Genomic DNA, 15,261 nt, shown 5'->3' on the forward strand with positions numbered 1-15,261 from the left:
TTTAGTTGTAGTTATGATTAATTAATAATATATTAAAATTTTATGTAATTTGGAATAAAATATTAAATAAGAAGATTTAAAATATTAGAAATTAAAGAAATTTATACGTCAACATTTTAGGGATACATTTTTTACTAAATATTGAAAATTAATAATTTATTTAAAAAAAATTTTGTTTATATACATAGTGATTTATGTTAATTTGTGTTAATTGAAATAATGTTGTACAACAATGAACTATTAAAGATCTGTTTACCATTCATTTTAAGTTTCTGTTTTTCATATTGAAATAATTAGTTTGCCTATGAATACCAAACTAGTAAACAAACATTTGCTAATTACACGCCATTATCAACGAAACCTTATCACCAGACAAACAACGAACGAAACCATAAAACAAATCGAACCCCCGAAAAAAACCAAAAATATTGATCACCCACAATTACGATATTATACAACAACAGAAAACCTAACCTAACCGACCCACTTTTGAGACAACAAAAGATCGCAGACCGTGCCACCCCCTCGTTCACTCACCAGCGTTGCCTTGTGCCTCCGCGTTGCCGTAACCGGAACCCGCAGCCCTTCTGATGGTGCTAAATATCCCGCTCATTGGGACACCGTTTGTGCACGTTCATCGCTAGTGTGAGACTGAGGAGCTCGCGGACGCGATTGAACACAAACTGCTCCGATATATCAGGTGTTTGGAGACGACGGACTACGACAGGACGTGCCCCAGCGGCGGGAAGTTCTAGCGGCCGGTGCGTCGGAGGGAGACGGCGAAACGGAAAGGGCGCGCGGAGCTGTCGGTTGCAGGGGCGGAATCGGAAAGTTGGGGGATGCATTCGAGCGACGGTTCGGAAGAGCGCTGATACGGGCGCATTCGCCCAATTTAACAATTTAAGTATTTTAAGGGAGGGACATTGTATTAAATTGAGCACCTTTTAAGTTAATTGAAATAGATAAATAAATGTGAATAATAAATGGCTATTACTCACGAAGATGATATTAAATATACTATAAATATTTTTTTATTTTTCTTGATGAATAATGTTAAGGCATTTATTTTAAAAATACATATTTTCTTATTAAGTTAAGACTTATTTTTATAACTAATACATTAATTTGTGCAGAATAATAATAATCTAAATAGTAAAATCAAAAATTATTTGCTAGTAATAATAAATAGTATAAAAAATTCAAATTATTTTATGTATTTAGTAAATATTATTTTAGAATCAAAGCTGTACAATAATTTAGAATAAAAATCTATAAAAATAATAATGTTTCATGTTATTATAAATTAATTTTTGACAGTTACATGTAATTAAAATGAAAAATTAAGAAACATATATATTTAATATCATTTTCGTAAGTAATAGACACTATTATCCGCATATATCACTTATTTAACATATATGACATGTTATAACTACATTTATAATATTAACTTTAAAATCTCTTAGAAAAAATGTCTTAATTTTTTAATTTTATTGAAATTATAGGTATAGTTATAGTTTAGAATAGATTTTTACTAAAAAAATTGATTGTTTATTATAATCAAAGTAGTATTACACTAAGAGACTTTTACTACAATTTGGTAATTTTTTTCTGTATTCACTTATAACTAGCAATAAGTGTTTCACGAAAAATGAAGAGCAATTACAATACTTATTGCTAGTTATAAGTGAATACAGAAAAAAATTGCCAAATTGTAGTAAAAGTCTGTTAGTGTAAAGATATATACTACTTTGATTATAATAAACAATCAATTTTTTTAGTAAAAATCTATTTATTTAAATAAAATGCTTAATTTTAAGCAGTAAAATAACATTTATTTAATAAAATTTTTAGTTTTCTGCAGATAACTTATGATCTGTAAAAAATATCAAAAACTTTTTCAGAGATAACTTATAGGAAATTGAATTCTCTATAAAAAATGTCAAATAAAATAAAATTTTTTCATAAAGTTGATGGTTGCGTCAGAAAATGAGAAAAATGTCAAAATTTTAAATCAATCCAACTTTAATGTTAAATAACTTTTGAAAAAATGAATACATCAAAAAACTGTAAGACATTTTTTGTAGAGCGTTAAATTTTCTATAAAAATCTGTTTTGATCATTTTGAAATATTATTTCTAACGAGAGTTAAAAATTTTCAAAATCCAAGAGAACACTGTTCCCGTGTTATTTAAACGGGAAATTAAAATTTACGATGCGGCACCTCTTAATGTTAATATTAAGAGCTGTAACTTTCACAGTTTTTTTACCATTTCCAACAAGATTTTAGATATAAATAAGAAGAAAAAAAAATTTTTTTAAAATTTATATATATATATATATATATATATATATATATATATATATATTCACAAATTAAATTTTGATTTTAACATTTTTAATAATTCAAATTAATTACACATAATCTATATATACAGTAATATAAAATTACTCTAATTTTAATTACATATTAATTTTCGTATCTATAAATTCAATAAATTCTGAGATGTTTTTCAAAAATACAACATAACATAAAAAACGTTTAAGTAATATTTAACACACGTTTTAAAAATGTATGATGTCTGTGTAAAATTGGAAAAGTTCTAACGAGCAGAACTTTCAGTCTAAATATAAACAAGAACTTCACTTCTAAGATGAGCAAATAATGTAAATTTGTGACATAATGTTTGACATATTTTACCCAACATTTTCACAACTTAAACACACTTAAAAACTTTTTTTATTATTTAGTTAAAGCAATGACTGGATAAATATTAAAATTTAATATAATTAAATGTTGAATAACGGTTAATTTGGCAACTTTTACATTACATACACACATTATTTTAAATATTTTTCTACGCATTCACCATTTTTTTTAAAAAGGTATATTTTTAAAAAATATTTTAAAATTGTTTAAAAACAAAAATGTTTCAGTATAAATATTTATACTTTCGTTATTTTTAAATTTTTTAGATAAAGGAATAATAATATTAATAATTCATATTTTTTTCTATGAGACAGAAGAGTAATTTTAATGTATTTTATATTCCACTCTTTGGTTAACTGAACCATATTAAATTATCGCAAAAAATTCATTAACTGCTACAGAATATTTCATAAATCAACAATACTTAATGCGAAACAGTCCCACTTTTTAAGTTCTAAGGTTATTTAAAAAACTGAAGCATGTTAACTTTTAAAATTGTTTCCCTCCACAAAAACATACCCTTAGAACTAAAACCCGTCCCTGACCGTTTTGCGTATTGATCCCTAAGGCGGTGTACTCACGTGCGTTTAGTCGAGCGTCGATGACGTCACAGTGGGTGTCGCGCTGACGGCGGAGGGCGTCGCGTCGCTTCAGCTGGCGCACCAGGACGCTGCCCATGCGCTCCACGTGCGAGCGCAGTAACTCCAAAATGGATTCGAGCTCATCGCAATCTGGAAACAAGGGGTAGACGGATGAACACACATCGGTTTATCGGATAGATGGAGGCGGAAAAAGCGGAAACAGGTAGGTGCAGCACCTGTTGATCGACCGATCGATACATTTCGGTTTACAGGCTGTGGACACGATATTGTTGCCTTTAAATTAGATTGGGGGTAATCTGAACTTATAGTTAAGTCGTTCAGTGTCAAAAAAATTAAAGTATATGTCGGAGGGTTCATGTGAAACGCAAGTAGTACTATGGGTTGCATACTTATAGTACTTGGGTGGAATCAGCGGAAGTGCTAAGCAGGGGATGGTACTCGAACCGAGGGTGACGGTAGAGGAGACCTGCGAGGGCGGACAGTTAAGCTCCGTCAGGGAAGCTGCGTAGAAGTCTTGGCTTGGCATAACCGTCGGGATCACCGCGTTTCATACGACTCCTACCTAATTGTTTGACTATTAGTTGTAATCCTGTGCCTGTTAGTTCAATTACATTGTAAGGACTATTTGCGTGTTATTTAATATTCGAAATGGCCGATAACCCTGACCGCGCTGCGACATCAGAAGTGGGATCTGAATCAAGATTTGAATCAGGATCAGGATCTGGATCTGGTGGAAGTGAAGTGAAGTGGGAGTCGCTATTGGAACAACAAAATAGGAACTTTTTGGCTCTTCTACAAGCTCTGCGGCCACCGTCGAATCAGGTCAGTGTAGAATTGCCAGAGTTTGATCCGGATACAGAGAACGCTGATGCACAAGCTTGGATCTCGACGGCAGATATGTGCATTTCGGACAAATCAATGAGTGGTGCTCCCTTGATAATTTTGCTTAGTAAAGCTTTAAGGGGTCAAGCATCCTCTTGGCTATCAAAAGTGACATACCCGGAGATGACGTGGTCGGAATTTAAAGACATTTTTGCGTCAAGATATCATTGTCCCGAAACAACAGCGACTGTTTTTCTAAATTTCCTAAACAATAAGCCAAAGGATGATGAATGTCTTGCATCGTATGCAGCTCGCCAAATGACGTCGCTAATGACTAGGTGTTCGAATCTGACAAGAGAAGAAATTCTAGCGAGTGCAGTTCTTGCACATATCGCATCATTCGAACCCAGGACTCGTCGACTTGCGATTACCTCCGACATCGATACAAGAGCTAAACTGCTAAAAGAACTGACCGTTTTTTTCTTATATGAAAAGGAAATCAACGACGAACGACTTCGACCACAACCCCAATAAAAAGCCTAAATTACCAATGGCTTCAACAATATGTTACAATTGTGGGAAATTGGGTCATAAATCGGACAAGTGTCGGAGCTCAAGAAATGATGAGAACCAGATGTCGAGACCCAGTACCTCGAGTGGACACCCATCATTCAATGGACCAAATTCAACGAAGCCATCGATTGCCTGTTTCAAGTGTGGACGACAGGGACACTTTGCATCACGTTGTACTGTACCCAACCACTTAGACGCCAATCCGTAGTCGAAGGGATCAAGTACCGAGCGTCGCGTCAATATGTGTTTGGTAAACACACCTGCAGCCACTTTAAAACATAAGGGTGAGAAGTTTTCATTTTGTTTTGATTCCGGGTCGGAATGTTCGCTCATTAAAAAATCTATATCACTTAAGCTTAATGGTAAACGATTTTCTAATGTTGTTGTTATGACTGGCATGGGACAGATGAGTATAAACAGTACCTAACAAATTTAGGCTGTTGTTGAAATTTATAATATCTCTCTTGAAGTATTGTTTCACTTTTTACCGGATTATTGTTAGCAACATGACACAATGATTGACCGAGAAATTTTGAGTAAAGGATTAGCTGTTCATATGACATTTGAGGAACTTAGCCTAAAGAAAATCAATGTAGTTAACATGTGCGTTTTAAACGATTCCTACAAAATTAATTTTCAAAATTTAGACATAGAAACTGACAAAAGCTAGATTTTCTTTTAATACGGAGAAATGTTCTTTTCTTAAAAAAAGTCTATTCAATATCTTGTATATCAAGTTTATGAAGTATGCAAAATTTACATAAATATCATAAAGTCATGTTTGATCGCTCTAAAGTCAGACACCAAACAAAATTTGATCCTATGTTTAGAATTGTTTTCTTCCTGATAGAGGTATTGAATGGTAATCTATATTTTTGAAGTCATTAAGTAGCAATCGAACTTATAAGTAAGCGCATGAAAAATCGTGGAAAATGCCAGAAAGTTATATTCCAGTTGAACTTGAAGGCGTTGAAAGAGACGTCAGTTTGAGTCCCAGTAGTGAGACTGTGGATTGTCTTACATGTGTCGATCTGTAACTGCAAGTGCAAAATCAGTTGGTTTTGATCATGGCGCAGGGGGCAGAGGCAATGTAGAGACGTTGTGTGTAGATGATCATTGTTTAGACGATGATTCATGTGTTTAATTGGGAATATTAACAAAGGCATTTGAATTATTATCAATGTTCATGTTTGGATATTTTGAAATAGATCTAAACAGTACCTGTGTTGAATGGAATCGGTTGTCTTATTTTGGGAAAGAGTTAATTGTAAAAATGTAATAATTATTTTATGAGTGTCTTGTAACAGATATTTATTTGGTATGACCGCATAAAGAAAATGCCAGAAAACTTTGTACCCAATGACGATGATTTAATCACTTTTTCTGAAGAAGAAGAATCAACGTAAATAATAGTTTAAATCTTAATTTTATTCATTTTTTATATTTTTATTATTATTTTATCATTGGACTGAAAACTGTGTGGACACTGATTAAGTTGAGAGCCGTCGCTGGTAAAGTGGCGAAGAGATTTTATCGCTGGTTAAGTGATAATTTCTAGTGAGAGCCGTCGCTGGTTAAGTGGCGAAGAGATTTTATCGCTGGTTAAGTGATAATTTCTGTTGAGAGTCATCGCTGGTTAAGTGATGACGAATCTGTATTGCTGGTTAAGTGATGCAGATCTTGAGGTTTTCATGTCCATAGATAAACTCTAGTCTTATATTCGAAAATATCGTAGATGTAACACGCATTGGGGCAAACTTTTATGCATTTGATTTGAAAGGTTGATAAAACTAACGTCTGATTGTCTGATATTAGTCAGGAAAAGCCGAATGAACTATTACTGTTTGAACTTAATTTGCAGGAAAATCACACGAGGACGTGTGACTAGTCAGAATGGCCGTGTCGGAGGGTTCATGTGAAACGCAAGTAGTACTATGGGTTGCATACTTATAGTACTTGGGTGGAATCAGCGGAAGTGCTAAGCAGGGGATGGTACTCGAACCGAGGGTGACGGTAGAGGAGACCTGCGAGGGCGGACAGTTAAGCTCCGTCAGGGAAGCTGCGTAGAAGTCTTGGCTTGGCATAACCGTCGGGATCACCGCGTTTCATACGACTCCTACCTAATTGTTTGACTATTAGTTGTAATCCTGTGCCTGTTAGTTCAATTACATTGTAAGGACTATTTGCGTGTTATTTAATATTCGAAATGACCGATAACCCTGACCGCGCTGCGACATATATATATTCAAAAGTGTCAATAACGTCATCAACATATATCCAATATGTCGTTTGAAACGATAATGTAATGGTAATAAATTAAAATTACAAAAAAGAAAATAATATTTTTTTATATTTCCAAAATTTGTGACCAAACCACTAATTTATAATTTAACATTTATACTATAATTGATCCAAATTTACAAAAATATTTCACTATTCCTTTTATTTGACAAGAATTTCAATTTCATATTGATTTGTTAATTATTATTTATTGAAATAATTAATGTAATATATTTTAATTCCCTTTTAAACCTTTTATTTTATTAGTATAATTAAATAAATATATTTAATTTTGATTAAATGACAAAAAAAGTATAAGGTTTCAACAAAAAAAAGTATATAAAATGAATATTTTTGCTGATATGAACACATTTACAGGAATCCAATGTACACATTTACAAATTAATCCTGTACTCACTTCATTCATTGAAAAGCTTTAATTAATTAGCGGCACAGCCACCGTAAAACTTTTTTAATAACTCGTGGTATCATTGCTATAAAAGTTATCTCAACGAAAACCAAGAATAAAAGCCGATTAAATGCCGAAATGAACCTCGTGATTACAAAACCTTTTCAATCAGCAAAATTACATTCCGAAACATTTTCAATGAAACCATCATATATATATATATGTATATGGCAAATTGTGGAAAGAAGGTGAATCACATTAAAACATCGAAACACCCGAACCGCATAATTGGACGTCGGTCGGTGTCTGTGAGTTCTTGTAATCACATTTCGAGATGAATTATGGCCGCGTGTAATTACAATTTCGACCCGAAACTGACTGTTGTGTGCAATAAACGGTCGAGTAGAGGTTTTGTCAACGAACTTTATCAATTCACTTACCTTAACGAGTGGCCTGAATTGTAAATTATATTCGTGGGGAGACGATTAAACGAAACAATGCGGGATAAATAAGTAACATGTGGCTTAATTTGATTTCGATTAGTTTCTGATATATTTGGTGCCAGAAAACTTAATTACTTCATGATTCGTTTCAATACATTTCTAGATTATATTTTAATATATTTCATAACTTTAATCAAATTTGATTTTTTGGTAAAAAAGTAAAAGACCTTCCAATTGTTAACTAACTCAGAGGAATGAAGTTTATGTCAGGTTGAATATATGAGTAGTATTACCAAGTCACAGAAATGGAAAAAAAGAGATGGAAGGTTGACTTTTCCTTCAGTTCCAGGATAAGAGATGATTACACAGCTTAATTAAATAAGTAGGAGGCAAAGGATATAGTGTAATATAAAGGATTATAGACCCTTCAAGGGACACATTAAGAAATTTAGTTTACCAACTTCGGATGAAAACTGGGACTACAAACTGGTAGGAGTAGAAACCAGAGAAAGATTGAAACTGGAATAAGAGACAGAAAGTTTTGAAAGAAAAAAATAGGGAAGGAGAAAACAGAAATAAATTGGAAGCCAAGGTTGAATATATGAGTAGTATTACCAAGTCACAGATATGGAAAAGAAGAGATGGAAGGTTGACTTTTCCTTCATTTCCAGAATAAGAGATGATTACACAGTTTAATCAAATAAGTAAGAGGCAAAGGATGTAGTGTAAAATAAAAGATTATAGACCCTTCAAGGGACACATTAAGAAATTTAGTTTACCAACTTCGGATGAAAACTGGGACTACAAACTGGTAGGAGTAGAAACCAGAGAAAGATTGAAACTGGAATAAGAGACAGAAAGTTTTGAAAGAAAAAAATAGGGAAGGAGAAAACAGAAATAAATTGGAAGCCAAGGTTGAATATATGAGTAGTATTACCAAGTCACAGATATGGAAAAGAAGAGATGGAAGGTTGACTTTTCCTTCATTTCCAGAATAAGAGATGATTACACAGTTTAATCAAATAAGTAAGAGGCAAAGGATGTAGTGTAAAATAAAAGATTATAGACCCTTCAAGGGACACATTAAGAAATTTAGTTTACCAACTTCGGATGAAAACTGGGACTACAAACTGGTAGGAGTAGAAACCAGAGAAAGATTGAAACTGGAATAAGAGACAGAAAGTTTTGAAAGAATAAATTGTGAAGGAGAAAACAGAAATAAATTGGAAGCCAAGGTTGAATATATGAGTAGTATTATCAAATCAAAGAAATGGAAAAGAAGAGATGGAAGGTTGGCTTTTCTTTCAGTTCCAGGATAACAGATGATTACATAACTTAATTAAATAAATAGGGGGCAAAGAATATAGTGTAAAATAAAGGGTTATAGTCCCTTCAAGGGATACATTAAGAGGTTTAGTTTGGCAAATACGAAGGAGTAGAAGCCAGAGAAAGATTAAAACTGAAATAAGAGACAGAAAGTTTTGAAAGAATAAATTGTGAAGGAGAAAACAAAAATAAATTGGAAGCCAAGATTAAATATATAAGTAGTAAAAGAAATGGAAAAGAAGAAGAGATGGGAGACTTTTTCTTCAGTTCCAGGAACCCAAAAATTTTATCTCGCAGCATAAATTTGGTTGTAGAACGTTGACAAAAAATTGTTGATTATAATAGTGACTTCTTTTTTATAGAAAATTTATTTTGAAGAAAATTATGCCATTTTAAAGTTACACGTAGTTTAACCTAGTTTTATGGAAATGAACTGTTGGCAAAGCTATATTAAGAGGTCTCTCCAACACAAACTTCATTCCCCTAAGTCAGTTAACAATCGTTTCAAGGTGTTAAGCACCTACGTTGTAAAAGCTGTAAAAACTAACAAACCTAATAAAGCGGACAAAACGAAATTAGCTCCAAACAGATCGTGTTTCTTTTAAAATCAAAGCAGTTAATTAAATCAGACGTCGGGCCGCGTCAAATTTCCCGTTTCAATTATGCAGCGCCGGATTAAAATAACAAGAAGGTCTAATCCTGTTTATTCGGCAAAAGCGCCACCATACTCCCGTATTCATGACACCTTATAAAACGGAAACGAAATTAAATAAAACAAAGCGGAACATTTACGGCATCGGAGCGGTGATGGGAAAATGGCACTAAATGTGATGGGTTATAAAGAGGAGATGCGAAACGTTTCACTCGGTTACAGCGTAACTTTATTATCGTAACTTTTTGCGCGATATCGGTTTGTTGTTTACACAGCACCGTTTTATCAAAACAGTAATTAAATATAAACATCTGCTCGCTAAATTAACTGCAGAGGGGAATATGCCGGTTTCAGTTGGTGTAGGTGTTTCAGAGCATTAAATAAATAAAACTAAGAAAGTTTGCATCTGTAAATACAATATGTATGAAGTTATTCCCTTAAGCGGTTAACTCAATTCATGTTCTTAACGTAAAATAAATACATAAACATGAGAACACAACATATGTATGTACATTTCCTTAGTTATTACAAGTAATAAATAATTTAAATCAATTTGTCTTTATACAATATATCTAAATCCCTATTTTTTTATTTGTGCGTGGTTTCAATTAATTAATTCTACGCCTCTAGAGTTGGATTCTGTTTACTTCACATTGGGATGATATTTAATTAATATATTATATATTTGAGTTAGTTAAGATCAATGTTATGAGAGACCTGTTGTGTTTGCTGATTTAATATAAATATTTATTTCATTATAATTTATTGAGTTTTTTTTAATTAAATGATAAACAATTATAAAAAACTAAATTATTTAGAACCGTAATTTTTATTTTTTCAACATTTTTTAATTAAAAATAATTTTCAGATATTTAATTTTATATATCAATAAAAAACAGTTATAATTACAAAATTTTTGAAAATTATAAAACTAAAAGAAATTTAATTTAAAAAATCTGAATATTTAATACAAAAATAATGTAAAATAATTTATAGAAAAATAAATTAATTAAAAAATATTTGTATTTTATTTATAAAACAATTAATTAAACAAATTTAACAATAAAAAATAATTTACAATGATATAATTATATAAACAATTTTAAATTTTAAATATTTTTTATCATAAAATTTTTAATATTATATAAAAATTTAATATGTTATAAAACCATTAATAAATATTTTATTTTTATGAAATTAAATCAAATTATGTTTGAAAGATCATCGTTAATTAATTAATAAAAAAAATATTTATATATTATTAAAATAATTAATAAAAACATTTAAATAAATAAAAATAGTTTTTTATAGATATTTCTTTATGATAGGCGTTTGTTCGTCTACGGTGACTGACTGAACTCTCCCGATTCTAAACAAATCAAAATTCGAGTTATGTATTTGTCTCTGCAAGAGTGAGAGAGAAAGAAATACATATTCATGAATGTTTGAGAAGGACGGAAGTAGCAATCGTTGGATGCATCCGCGAAGTAAGCTGTGCAAATTAGTGTGGTCGGCGTCTTCAATTGTTATTTAGGCAGGAGAAGGGGAAATTTTCGTATTTTGGTGTCTGAGAGAATTTCAATAAGGTTTGCAGTGACTTAGTATGTATTATTTATATTTGAAAAAAGTGAACCATTTTAGTAGAAATTAAGTTTTAAAATATAAAGTTACATACAAGTAAGTACATTTATCAGTCTAAATTCATTTAACATTTTGTTTATATATTTTATTATCAAATAAAATTTCATTTTTGGCTTACATTTCGATAATAATTAATTACTAAACAAATCTAATAAATAATATTTATATCATATAAAAGAAGTTTGTTCAAATTATTCTAAGAATCATTCATGCGCATGCGTCAATATACAAATTAACCTGTCGTTTTAAAAAACTCATTAGATTTACTTACCTACAGATTATTAATATTTCAGTATACATGTAAACACTTTATATATGGTAATTTAATATATTGTATATAGTTTTTTATATTTACTTATTATAGACTCGAGCGTTTGTTCGTCTACGATGACTGAACTCTCCCGATTCTAAACAAATCAAAATTTGAGTTTTGCATTTATCCCCGCAGGAGTGAGAAAGAAAGAAACACATATACATACGTGTTCGAGAAGGACGGAAGTAGAAATCGTCGTATGTGTCCGCTAAGAAGGCTGTGAAAATTAGTGTGGTCAATTGTTATCGCAGTTTTAGACAGGAGAAGGGACAATTTTCGTATTTTGTTGTTTAAGAGAAGTTCAATAAGGTTTGCAGTGATTATTATTATTTTTATTTTTTAGTTTCATCTAATATTTTAGTAGATTATGTTTTAAAATATAGAATTACATACAAGTAAGTACATTTATTAGTCTAAATTAATTTAACATTTTGTTTATACATTTTATTATTAAATAAACTTTAATTATTGGCTTCATCTGTTAAAATGGCTATTTTTATTTAATTTAGTAGAATTACATTCAGAAAATCTTTTGATGAGATAAAAATGTAAGTTTTTCAGTGTATTTCGAATGGAAATTAATTACTACACATATCTAATAAATAATATCAATATAATATACAAGAATTTTGTTTAAATTATTCAAAGAATCGTTCATGCGCATGCGCATATTCAAATTAATCTGTGATTTATAAACTCATTTAGATATTTCCTTATGACAGGTGTTTGTTCGTCTACGGTGACTGACTGAACTCTCCCGATTCTAAACAAATCAAAATTCGAGTTTTGTATTTGTCTCTGCAAGAGTGAGAGAGATCGAAATACATATTCATGAATGTTTAAGAAGGACGGAAGTAGCAATCGTTGGATATGTCCACGAAGTAAGCTGTGCAAATTAGTGTGGTCGGAGTCCTCAATTATTATTTAGGCAGGAGAAGGGGAAATTTTCATATTTTGGTGTCTGAGAGAATTTCAATAAGGTTTGCAGTGACTTAGTATGTATTATTTATATTTGAAAAAAGTTAACCATTTTAGTAGAAATTAAGTTTTAAAATATAAAGTTACATACAAGTCCATTTATCTGTCTAAATTAATTTAACATTTTGTTTATATATTATATTATCAAATAAAATTTCATTTTTGGCTTCCTCGGTTAAAATGGCAATTTTTATTTAACTTAGTAGACTTACTTTTAGATAATAATTATTTATTAAACAAATCTTATAAATAATATCTATATTATATAAAAGAAGTTTATTTAAATTATTCTAAGAATCATTCATGCGCATGCGTCAACATTCAAATTAACCTGTCGTTTTAAAAAACTCATTAAATTTACTTACCTACAGATTGTTAATATTTCAATATACATGTAAACACTTTATATATGGTAATTTAACATATTGTATATAGTTTTTTATAGATATTTACTTATTACAGGCTCAAGCATTTGTTCGCCTACAATGACTGAACTCTCCCGATTCTAAACAAATCAAAATTCGAGCTTTGCATTTATCCCCGCAAGAGTGAAAAAGAAAGAAATACATATTCATACGTGTTTGAGAAGGACGGAAGTAGAAATCGTCGCATGTGTCCGCTAAGAAGGCTGTGAAAATTAGTGTAGCCAATTGTTATCGCAGTTTTAGACAGGAGAAGGGACAATTTTCGTATTTCGATGTTTGAGAGAATTTCAATAAGGTTTGCAGTGACAATAATATATTATTATATATTCAAGTAAGTATTTCGTATATTGATAAACATTAGAAAATTTTCAAAAAAATTACGTTATTGACAATTTTTTTTTTAAATATTCTATTTTTGATGAACTGAAATTTTGAAATTTTCCAAAATTTGTAAAAAAATGAAAAATTATTAATAATTTATTTTTTGAAAATATTTTATTTTTGATGGACCAAAATGATAATAATATAATGAGAAATAGTCTATAATTCTATAACTTTATAACCAATTCTATATTTATATTTTGGTTAAAAGGTCGTCATTCAATATTTAATAAGAAAACAAAATACATACTAATATTTAATGAAAATATTTAAATAATAAAAAATAATTTATATGTAAATGAAAACATACATATTTATATTATTCAGAAATTTTTTTTATTAAATAATATTTATTTGTATTACTTATGAACCAGTTAATAAAATTTTCTGAGTATTTAGACCAAAGTCATTACTAAAATTTTATTTAATTATTGTTTATTTATTTTATTATTTATTTATATTTTATGAATTATTTAAATAATGAAAAATAATATCTTTATAAATAAACATTACACATAAATATTTGTTTTGTCTCTTAACAATTCTTATATTAATCAGTGTATCTAGCACTAATAATATTTAGTTAAATAAATTAACAGGAAGTGTAAAGGGATTACTTGAAAAATATTTTTTCTTAAAAGTATGATCAAAAAAGGGCAAAATTTTGTTAAATCACTTAAATTACATTAAATTAAATAAACCTAAATATATGAAATAAATAGTACTAATTTATTAACTAAATTTTAATTTGTAGTAATGATTTAAATATAAATAAATTTTGTATTATTTTTATACTGTATTGTTGTTATCAACAGGAAAGTTACTTAATCGCCTTTTAATAAAAAACACAACAATAAACCCGATAAATAATTTCATGTCATGTGTCACATAAACTCACCTTTTTCTTTAAAATCCGTAACATCCACCCAGACACTTTTCTGCGACTTCCCCGAGGTGGCCGAATTATAATCGGTACTGAACTGTGCGTGACTATAAATGTCCAACAGTAACTGGTCGACCAGAGCAGTCGCCCTCCGCTTCTCGCTCTCCGGATTTCTGGGCAAGATCACGTCGCTCGAAAAGCTCCTGCGATAAGGCACCGGTTGCAGCACGTTCCTCGCCAACTTCTTCGGCGGCTCCGTCCTGCAGGTGAGCACCAGATCACCGAACATTTCCGTGTCGCAGTGCTCCAACTGTTGTATGCGGTATGCCATCGCTGCAACACACACCGACCGTCATGCCGGCGGCTTGCCCGATAAGTTTTTCGCGTTTCCGCTGATATGGCGAACGCACTCAAACCTACCACTGCTGCCATCGTTATCTAATGGGAGTTTTGATCGGCCAAGAATTGTTTAGTAATTAGTTGGGGAAATAGGCACGAAAATTTCTTATCGCACTGATAATGGATATGTGTGCATGTATATAACAACAAAAACACATTTGTAGGACACCTGAATAGATAATACGTTTTAAAATAGAAGCGTCACGATGTTTCTGCTTCCTGATATCACGATTTAGGAACAATGCAAGGCATTTTCTGACCTGGGTCACTAGATTGTTGAATGAGATGATGCTGATGGGGCTTTTTAAGTTTCTAAATTGAGGTTAAACTGATTCAAGTGATAATACATAAGATATTAATAAAAAATTTTCTCAATGAGTTGAGAAAATCTGATTCATTAGATCTAACCAAATAAATTCGCTTC

At 30.7% G+C, this 15,261-nt stretch overlaps 1 protein-coding gene across 1 annotated transcript in view; it reads right to left on the reverse strand.

Annotated features, from left to right (window-relative positions):
- The window catches only part of LOC109597174 (uncharacterized), a 43,147-nt gene extending 28,378 nt beyond the window's left edge, over positions 1-14,769 (reverse strand). The window contains exons 1-2 of the mRNA XM_020012812.2: positions 14,454-14,769; positions 3,292-3,441 (exon numbers count right to left, since the gene is read on the reverse strand). Coding sequence (XP_019868371.2) covers positions 3,292-3,441; positions 14,454-14,769 — 466 coding nt within the window. The remainder of the gene's footprint in view (positions 1-3,291; positions 3,442-14,453) is intronic.
- Positions 14,770-15,261: the final 492 nt, after the last annotated feature.

The sequence above is a fragment of the Aethina tumida genome, chromosome 5 (assembly GCF_024364675.1).
Source record: "Aethina tumida isolate Nest 87 chromosome 5, icAetTumi1.1, whole genome shotgun sequence".
NCBI classification, from domain to species: domain Eukaryota; kingdom Metazoa; phylum Arthropoda; class Insecta; order Coleoptera; family Nitidulidae; genus Aethina; species Aethina tumida.